Source organism: Octopus bimaculoides, chromosome 19 (genome assembly GCF_046866305.1).
Source record: "Octopus bimaculoides isolate indiv1 chromosome 19, ASM4686630v1, whole genome shotgun sequence".
NCBI lineage: Eukaryota > Metazoa > Mollusca > Cephalopoda > Octopoda > Octopodidae > Octopus > Octopus bimaculoides.
This window is the reverse complement of record NC_142946.1, coordinates 2,348,338-2,358,856: the sequence shown is the minus strand read 5'-3', so window position 1 is coordinate 2,358,856 and position 10,519 is coordinate 2,348,338. Positions and strand designations below refer to the sequence as shown.

Below are 10,519 nucleotides of genomic sequence, written 5' to 3'. Positions count from 1 at the left end.
ATGTTTTCCATGGAAGACTTAAAATGAATGAGATCATTTATATGGTGGTGATGTTCCTTTACAATCATCATGTGATGTCAACACAAGAGTAGCCACAAACATACATATATGCAATGAGCTTCTTCCAGTTTCCATCTACCAAACCTACTCACAAAGCTTTGGTTAGCTCAGGGCTAAAGTAGATCTTGCTCATAGTAGTCATGCAATAGGACTGAATTGAAGGACCACATGGTTGGGAAGCAAGCATTTTAATCACACAGCTACATGTGCATATACATACATATATATATATATGTAACATCATCTGCCTTCCATGCTGGCACGGATTGGACGGTTCGACAGGAGCCAGCCAGGTAAAAGACTACCCCAGGTTGCTGTCTGTTTTGGCATGATTTTTACAGCTGGATGCCCCTCATAACCCCAACCACCTCGCAGAGTGGATCGAGTGCTTTTTACCTGACACCTGCACAAGCGAGGTCAGTCTTGGCACAGTTTTTACAGCTGGATGTCCTTCCAAATGCCAACCAGAGTTTCATGGACTGTTGTGATAAAGATTTGCAGCTTAAATAAAAGCATATCACTCCACTTTTAGTATATGAATACTGTTTTTTTTCACCTTGTTTTGCACTTATGTGCTCACTTGTGTGTATATATATATATATATATATACAACACAATATTTACAAAAAAAAAAAGAATTTTATAACTTATTTCAAAGAAAATCTTTGAAGCATCCACTTCTCAAAACAATTTATTTTACAATTTTTATTAAATATTTAAAATAATATTTACATATATTGCAAAGGCAGGCAAATGCCTGTCTTATCATTCTTACTGTAAAAGCCTTCCACAAATCACACAAGATGTCACATATTATTGTCCCTGAATGTTCTTGCTGAGGAATGAAGGATTGAAATGACAACAGCAGGGTTCATTATTTCGCTCTTTCATTTCCTTTTTCCATATCAGGATTTTATTAAACTCTTCGTCATATAAGGACCTTCCAGCTCGTATCCTATTTTCCGATAATAATTTCTTGTGCCAACACCTAAGAAAATAAAACATCTGGGATTCAAAACAATATTCAATCTATACAAGGGAGATGATCTGAAAGGGACAAAATGCAGGAATCTGGCTAAATCGAGGCATTATTGCTAGGTTTCTAAATGTGTACGCACACACACAAACATATCTTCTAGTTGATTCAGTCAACAGACTGTGGCCATGCTGGGGCACCTATATTGAAGGGTTTATTGGAACAAATTGACCCCAGAACTTTGCTTTTCAGTCTCTTTTGCCGATCCGCTAAATTATGAGGACATAAATCAACACTGGTTATCAAGCAGGGGACAATCAAGGATACACACACTTATATACAACAGGCTTCTACACAGTTTTCTATCTACCAAATGCACCCACAAAGTATTGGTCAACCCATGTCTGTAGTAGAAGATGCTTGCCCAAGGTGTCACACTGGGGGACTGAACCCAAAAGCACATGGTTGCAGAGTGAGCTTAAACCACACAGCCATGCCGTTTGTATATAAGATGACTGTGTCATCCTGTAAGATGATGGCTGCCCTACTAACTCAACATACATCATTAGATTACGTTGATATATGCCTACATGACATATCAAATGGATGTGTTATAAAATCCGCACAGACAATAACAGCCATACCCACAATCCAACATACCTCCATCATCAACTGCCCCACAGATATCGCTATGGTTTCGGCAACAGGGCACTACCATTCAATCTAGCAGTGTCAGCAGCACTAGAATAAGTGTTGTTTGGGAACAAACAAACCTTAGATATCACCACATTCATTCATCTTAGTTCTAGGAAGGATTAAACACTAACATTATTAATTAAACTACAGCAAAGAAACACATTTACCCTAGGTACAAAAACAGTATCGGTAAATAAATTCAATAAATTCACATTGGCACACATATGTGCTGGCCTTGGCAAGATTTTTTTTTTAGGATGAGTACCAGTTGCCAATGCATACAAGCCTCATATTACTAAAGTTCCTCCAGCGACTGAAACCAATATAAAAAGAATTAGACAACAAATACATACCAGATATAACAGCCATTTTGGTGGAACCATGTTCTTCAAATGCAATCCTTTCAGCTTCTTCCATTAACAACATACCAAAACCCTACATCAGTCACAAAGGAATGAGAATATTTCAGAACACAATCATCATCATCATCACAATGTCTATAAATATGATTATCATAAACCCTTTTGTTATCATCATCATCATATTTCTGTAAAATCATGCTACCTTTGTTTCAGTTAATTCTGACAATAACACACACACACACACGTCTTCTTTCAGTTTCTGTCTACCAATTCCATTCACAAGGCTTTGGTTGTCCTAGGGCTATAGTAGAAAACACTTGCCCAAGATGCCATACGACAGTGGCACTAAACCGAAGACTACATAATTGGGAAGGGAACATCTTAACCACACAGCTATGCCTGTATATATATTTATAGTATCATTTGACTGACCAGGCTATTGGATGTTGTCACACATCACTGGTCACAGTGTGCTTTACACCATTTCAGGTTTTGATTGATGCCACCCTGCCAACTAGGCCAACACTCATTCAGGGAAAAATAGTACTCAAATACCAGAGGTAGAGTAATATGCTTTATTAATAAAGATGCAGACATCACAGAAACACTGCTACTCAGTTTCATGTTCCCATTCATCAGACAGTTGTGATTCTGAATCACATAAATATAAATATATATACACACACACCTTATAGAAAGAGAAAGAGACACACAAATAATTAGATAGCTAGAAAGACAAAAATACCTGATGTTGAAATTTTGTTACTTCTCGAGCATGTACAGGGACGACACTTCCATAAACATGGAGTTCTCGCACAATTGAACAGCCACCCTTGAGTTCTAGACGGTAAGTTTCCTCGGAACATTTGCGCAGACGTAGTAAACCAACGAGGATGTCTTGTTCTGGGTCTTCATAGGAAAGGAACGTTTCCCAGCCTTTGTTTGCAACGTAATCTCGACGAATGAGTTCAACCTAAAATAACAAACACATAAAAGTTCTTTTAAGCACTGGATGCTTCTTAACCACACAGCCTTGCCTCACACACACACAAACATATACATAGATATGTACACACACACAGACATATGTCTGTATCAGTGGGTGTATATTCCAGGTGTATGCTGCACACTCATCGAAAATGGAAAATTTGTTATAAATAATTAACCTTACTCATTAATTTAATCACGAATCTGAATGGAAAACTTTTGTTATACACCCCTGCTTGAAATTTGGTGGCATTGGGTGTGGCAGAATACAGAATACAACAACCGCCATACACCACTGATCCGTATGCGTGTGCATATGCACATGATGTACATAAAAGGGTTTGCTTACCTCATAAGGTCTGACTTTATGGTGAATCTCTTGAATTCCAACTTCCCTTGTTCTCACATCTCTGCACTGGGTGCCAAGGTCTTTCATCCTGGCAAGAGCCAGTTCCCTCAAATTGCCATGTTCAACACCGGAAGTCACCAGGGGCATTGGAATATCCCTGCAAAGAATTACGAAATAAATACATTACAGAAACAATACTTACACCTTTCAATGTGGCGAGCTGGCAGAAATGCTGAGCGGTGTTTCGTCTGTCTTTATGTTCTGAGTTCAAATTCCGCCGAGGTCGACTTTGCCTTTCATCCTTTCGGGGTCGATAAATTAAGTACCAGTTGCATACTGGGGTCGATCTAATCGACTGGCCCCCTCTCCCAAAATTTCGAGCCTTGTGCCTAAGGTGGAAAAGAATATTTACATCTTTTGATTTTACTGAACCCCAAAGGGATGAAAGGCAAAGTCCACCTTGGCAGAATTTGAACTCAAAACATAAAAAACAGACGAAATACTGCTAAACATTTTGCCAGGTGTGCTAACGATTCTGCTAATTAAGCTGCCTTAGACACAATCGAAATATTAATTTAACAATATGCATTATTGGAAAGGATTAAATAAACAGCATTTTTGGCAGCATGGGTGGTAGCAGTAGTAGTAGTAGTAGCAGCAGCAGCAGTAGTAGTCAGGATAGTAGTGGTTATGATATAGTAGTAGTATTGGTGGTGGTATTGGAGGTGATTGTATTATCAGTTGTGGTGGTAGTAGCAGCAGCAATTTACCTTTGAACTCTGTACACTCTTGTCCAAGGTGGAATAAGTGCCAGGATACGGGCCACTAAATCCACCAACGTGCTGGGAGGATAACTCTTATATCTTCCAGTCTTCCAAAGTTCATACAAACCTGTTACAAAGAACAAAAAAAATATCTTAGAATTTAAACCAAATTTTTTTATTTTAGACACTTTGAGATTTTTCTTACACACTTATACATATACATGGAGCAACATGTTAGCATGAAAATAACTAATTTATGATTTGAAAAATATAGAAGAATAAAATAAATAAAAGTTGTCATGTTTTGTTCTTTAATATAGTAATCAGGTGTACAACATACCTGTTCCTCTAATGACAAGTGTAGGATATAACTTTAATCCATCAGGTCGGAAAGCCGGATTCTCAAAGAATTCCTGTGGAAAAAATGAAAAAAAAAAAAATGAACAGTATAAACTTGAAAACGAATGGGACATGGTTAGAATATTTTTCATCAAAGGTCTGCTTGATCAGGGCTGACCTGGAGCTAAACCCCTAACCATGCTTTACAAAAAGATAATAAATCCAAAAATAGCAACAGATTATTTTAATAGAACAGAAGCTAATTTTGTGCAATTACTTATTGTTCCTAAGTTCTTATACAATTTCAACCAGCATGTGCATCATTTTAGATATTTGCAAGGGTCATTAGCTCCCATGTTAAACCTTTATGAGAATTTCTCCTAGTTGAGCTGCTTTGAGATAAGTGGTTAGATTGTCACAGGAAAGAAGGGGAAAAAAATGGGTGAAATAAATTGTTTGAAGGTTACTTACAACAAACTGTTGGATGTCTCTCTCTAGGCCAACATTTGGTAGATCTGGCATCATATGAGACACAACCTTGAAACCAGCATCTTTAGACATTTGGAATGATTCACAAACAGCCTTTACTGTGTGACCCCTAAAAGAAAGAAATTGAAACACAAAACAAAACCAAATGCTTGTTCTTTGATCCTCACAGTAAAAGAATTATGTTAAGAAGCGATGGTAAGGAATGTAAACATCCCCACATGCACGCACACACATGTATACACAGGCATACATGTAAGTATTTAAGCATGCACATACAAGAATATATATATATTCCACCAGAACGCCTGATGAAGGTTGGAGGGTACATCAGCCGAAATGTTGTGATAACAACAATCAAAATGAGGACACCGATCCGTCCATTGTAAATAATGTACAAAATTCCTCATTTTAAAAATACAGAATATATATATATATATATATATATAAAGAAAACAGAAAATGGAGAAACATCGATGAACAACAACTGACATCAATTATTAATTCAATACAAACAGACTGCATCCCATCTAACAGCTGTTTCTGTTTCCAGTGCTGTATGGTATTGTTATTGATGTGCTAAAAATATTTATCATATTTGGTTATAAAACCGATCTGAAAGATGGAGCTTTATCAGAGTGAAGAATAAATAAAGAAGAGCAGAGAGAAGAAAAAGTCTATTTGTATTGAATTAATAAATAATAATTGATGTTCATCAGTATTTCTCCATTTTCTGTCTTCTTTAAATTTTGATTCTTGATAAACTCATGTTTATCTTTGTCTTTATCTATAATTCATGAGCATAATACGCTTGCATTTGTATGCCCATGGTTAAACATAGGTAATATACCAGTAGTGTAATGGATACTTCTATCCCTTAGACAGTTATTTTAACCACTAACACAGCTAACCTATATATATAAAAGGACATTTTACCTGTTGGTATCCCTGGCAACATCTTCAAAGACACTCTGTACACCAATTTCTAGACGAGTGCAGCCATAGGCCAACATATCACTGGAAGGAAACGAATGCGAAAATGGGTTAAAACTGAGTGTGTGTGTGTGTGTGTGTGTACGTACATATATAACGTGATTATTTGATCAACCAGACTATTGGATGATGTTATACACTGCTGGTCACAATGCACTTTACATCGTTTTATCTTTTGAAAGATGCCACACTGCTGGTTAGGCAAGCAGGCCAACATTGCCCCTGACTGGAAGGCTAGTCCATCACAGGGTGACCCATTTACAGCTGAGTAGACTGGAGTAACATGAAATGAAGTGTTTTGCTCAAGAATACAATGCAAAGCTGGTTTAGAAATCAAAACCACAATCTCACAATTGTTAGTGCAAGACACCTAACAACTAGGCCACGCCCCTTCACATATGATAATGATAATAATAATAATAATAATAATAATCCTTTCTACTGGAGGCACAAGGCCTCATATTTGTGAGGAGGGGAGTAGTCAATCACATCGACCTCAGTGTTTCACTGGTACTTAATTTATTGACCCCGAAAGGATGAAAGACAAAGTCAACCTCAACAAAATTAGAACTCAGAACGTAGAGATGGACAAAATGCCGCTAAGCATTTTTGGCTGGTATGCTAACGATTCTGCCAGCTTGCTGCCTTTATAATAATAATAATAATAATAATAATAATAATCATAATAATAATAATTGTTTCTAACTTTGGGCAGGACATCTTCTCTTGTAAATCGATCAGTTTTTGGGAACGTACCTTAGATGTTTTCTGAGACAATAATCAGGTCTGGTTTCTATGGTAATTCCAATACATTTCGTCCGGCTCTTTTCTGAATATCTGAAATAAGAACCAAAGATTCAGCTATAATCCATAACGTACCCTTAATGATAATAACCAAAGAAACAGTAACAATCTGTAATATACCCTTAATATACCCTTAATGATCAGAACTAAAGAAACAATGACAACCGAAACTCTACCCTTGTACAATATTATGGTTCTTTGTTTTCTGCCACATCCATTTCTTTTTTTTGTAAGCAATTTAGTTGCGACATCACCATCACCACCATCATCATCTAATGTCCGATTTCCATGCTGGCATGGGTTAGACAGGACCTGGTGAGTTCTGAGGAGAGGTACTGCTTCCTGGAAAGTTCCGAAGTGGCATGCTTCCTGGAAAGTTCTGAGGGGTACTTCCTGGAAAGTTCCAAGGAACAGGTAGTACTTCCGGGAAATATCCCAGGAATGATAGGTACTTCTTGGAAAGTTCCAAGGAGGGGAGGAATTCCTTTGTGGAAAGTTCCAAGGAAGGGGAGGGATTACCACCTGGAAAGTGCTGAGGTTGATGCAGTCCTTGAACACAATGGATATTATCAAACTATTCAACCCATGCCGGCATGGAACCTTTTAAATGATGATGACGATAAATATATATATAAACATATACACACTCTGAAATAACAAGATTATCACAGTTGGAAGACATTTGAACAAGGGTCTGCTACATCAGGATTGACCTAGGGTTCAACAACAACAACAACAATAATTAAGAGGAAAGTAATACGACTCACTTAACAGCCTCAGCTACTGAATTACTGGTGTGGCCAGAGAGAGCATCGTGCAAGTTACGAATAAAGAAGTCCCTGTATTCTTCTGACAGACACATGAAAGTTCCTCCCATTACGATGAACTCCACCTTATCAACACTGTGACCAAGTTGTTTCAGCTGTGAAGGAGGACACAAAACAAAAAAAAAAAAAATTCAAGCAACAACAACAACAATAAATAAAATGAAATTATTAATTTTAATACATAAAAGGTGCAGGAATGGTTATGCGGTTAAAAAGTTCACTTTCCAACCACGTGGTTTTGGGTTCACTTCCACTGCATGACACCTTGGGCAAGTGTCATGTCTTCTACTGTAGCCTCAACAAGTCAACTAATGCCATGTAAGTGAATCCAGTAGATGAAAACTAAAAGAAGCCCACCGTATATGTATATATACACATATCCAAATGACAGGCTTCCAGGTTTCTTTTAGTTTCCATCTACCCTATACACTCACAAAGCTTTGGTCAAGCAAGGGCTACAGTAAAAGTTCCTTGTCCGAGGTGCCATGTGGTAGGACTGAAACCAAGACCATATGGCTGGGAATCAAGCTTAAAAACCCACACATCCTGGGACGTATGTATGTGTGTATTATGTGAGCACACACATGACCATGCGAATGGTTACATTCTTCACACACTGAATGGAAAAGCACCAAGTTTCAAGCAACGATGTTGTTGCCATTTCCCTTTTCAACAAACTGTCTGCTGGATTTGTGCTTTGAAACATGTGTTGAATAAAAGACCCCTTACATGAAAAGGAGGTAAGGGTTTAGTGACAAGAAGGGTATGTGGCTGTAAAACAATACTCCAAAAATATATATTCACCTAACATATGCTGGCATAGAAAAAAAACCCGACATAAAGGCAAATGACAGAGTGTTTGTATGTCTGCTCCAAGTTGGGGGGCCACAGTTTTGTACTTAAGGCGGTGAACTGGCAGAAATGATAGCATTCTGGGCGAAATGCTTAGTGGTATTTCGTCTGTCTTTACGTTCTGAGTTCAAATTCTGGTGAGGTCAATTTTGCCTTTCATCCTTTCAGGGTCGATAAATTAAGTACCAGTTGCGTACTTGGTCGATCTAATTGACTGGCCCCTTCCCAAAAATTTCAGGCCTTGTGCCTAGAGTAGAAAAGCTTTGCACCTAAGTAGCTAAAGGCTTGCACAGGAACACATCTTTATAAGGTCAGTAGAATGAGACTACCAGCACCGATGAATTGCAAAAGAGAAAGGTAATGACATAGGTTACTTTACCTGTTCAACTCTATGTCTGGTCTGTAAATAAGGGTTGTAACGAGCTCGAATTGCTCTCATTGATGTGGGCTGGAAATAGAGAAAGCATCGTCATCATCAACATAATCAGACAAAATATTATCATCACCATCATCATAACAATTATTTTAATTTTCCCTTTTTAAATGTGAATATTTGCTGGGTACTTCTGGCAAAAAACACCTGATAAAGATTAATTATGTACCCTGTTCAATTATGGAGGTGTTTCATTATCCTCCTCTCCCTCCAACCCACCATTATCATTTTAGTGCTTGCTTTCTCTGCTTGAATGCATCAGACAGAATTCATTAAGGTAGACTTTCTACAGCTGGATGTCCTTTCTGTTGCCAACCCATACCTTTTTCCAAACAAGGTAACATTTCTCCATGATCAGGTCATAGAAACTAGAAATGAACATTTTAATAATGGTGATGCTTATTTACAACTATCATATGAAGACTATATATATCATCATCCTTTAACATCCATTTTACATGCTAGAATGTTCTAGGAAGGGCATCCAGCTGTAGAAACTCTGCCAAATCAGATTGGAGCCTGGTGTAGCCATCCGGTTGCACCAGTCCTCAGTCAAATCGTCCAACCCATGCTAGCATGGAAAGCGGATGTTAAACGATGATGATGATGATGATATATATATATGGTGCCATGGTAAAACACTGGTGTTGGTGCCACGTAAAAGGCATCTTGTACACTCTGTGGAGTGGTGTTAGAAAGGGCATCCAGCCATAGAAATCATGCCAGAAATATATCTGTGAAAATGAGATGTCAGTGTTATTTTCATTTTTGCCTAATTTAGACAACAGTTTATTCACCACACTGTCTGTCTGTATGCATGCATATATATATATATATATATATATATATATATATAGAGAGAGAGAGAGAGAGAGAGATAGCAGTGGCAGGAGCAGAGTTCAGTGTTCAGTTGTGTAACGGTGAAACTGTCCTGAGAAAGAGAGCTTTTTTTCTGAATCTGGTTCTAAAGCACCAAATATATTTAGAACACTTCTGAAGGGAAAAAAAAAGAAGATTGCAAACTTGCCTCATAACCTGTATATGACTGTGTAGAATATTCAAAGTCTGAATCGGGTCCCCCAGGACAGTAACTGGAAATGAAATGAAAATGGACCATATAAGACAATAGTATATAACTGCAAGGCTAAAGAGATGGGGTCTCTATGCAATTGCTCAATCTGTTAAAAATAGCAGCTAAGTCTCCTACAAATGACTCCTTATCATCTTAAAAATTGAAGGACACAATGAATAATTTAGTTCTAGATACACTATGGACCAAAAAAAAAAAAAAAAGCAGATGGCTTATCTTTCACATAAAATTAACACTGTATATCCAGTGGACACCGTACTCAATTCTTTCATTATAACCATGTCCCCACTCATCCTGTCCACATCCACCACTGATGTATACTTCACTCCACTCATCCTCCACATCCACCACTCATGCATGTTCAACAACAGGGTAGCATCACACTGCTGATATGGTGGAGATGTTTAGTGCCATGTCCCTACAGTTTTGCTATCTATCAGCTCTAAATTCTGAATCCAAACTGGCCACAGCCATTAATACAATGAAAATATATAACAAAAC

The 10,519-nt window shown here is 37.7% G+C and overlaps 1 protein-coding gene across 2 annotated transcripts in view; it reads right to left on the bottom strand.

The window, feature by feature from the left end:
• Nucleotides 1-750: 750 nt before the first annotated feature.
• LOC106880382 (elongator complex protein 3) overlaps nucleotides 751-10,519 on the bottom strand; it is a 30,407-nt gene continuing 20,638 nt past the window's right edge. For both annotated transcript variants that reach the window (XM_014930286.3, XM_014930285.3), the window contains 12 exons: nucleotides 9,956-10,019; nucleotides 8,875-8,943; nucleotides 7,584-7,738; nucleotides 6,769-6,849; nucleotides 5,956-6,036; nucleotides 5,005-5,131; nucleotides 4,535-4,607; nucleotides 4,201-4,321; nucleotides 3,431-3,587; nucleotides 2,840-3,067; nucleotides 2,086-2,167; nucleotides 751-1,048 (listed from right to left, as the gene is read on the bottom strand). In XM_014930286.3, the coding sequence (XP_014785772.1) occupies nucleotides 966-1,048; nucleotides 2,086-2,167; nucleotides 2,840-3,067; nucleotides 3,431-3,587; nucleotides 4,201-4,321; nucleotides 4,535-4,607; nucleotides 5,005-5,131; nucleotides 5,956-6,036; nucleotides 6,769-6,849; nucleotides 7,584-7,738; nucleotides 8,875-8,943; nucleotides 9,956-10,019 (1,321 nt within the window). In that variant the 3' untranslated portion in view covers nucleotides 751-965. The remainder of the gene's footprint in view (nucleotides 1,049-2,085; nucleotides 2,168-2,839; nucleotides 3,068-3,430; nucleotides 3,588-4,200; nucleotides 4,322-4,534; nucleotides 4,608-5,004; nucleotides 5,132-5,955; nucleotides 6,037-6,768; nucleotides 6,850-7,583; nucleotides 7,739-8,874; nucleotides 8,944-9,955; nucleotides 10,020-10,519) is intronic.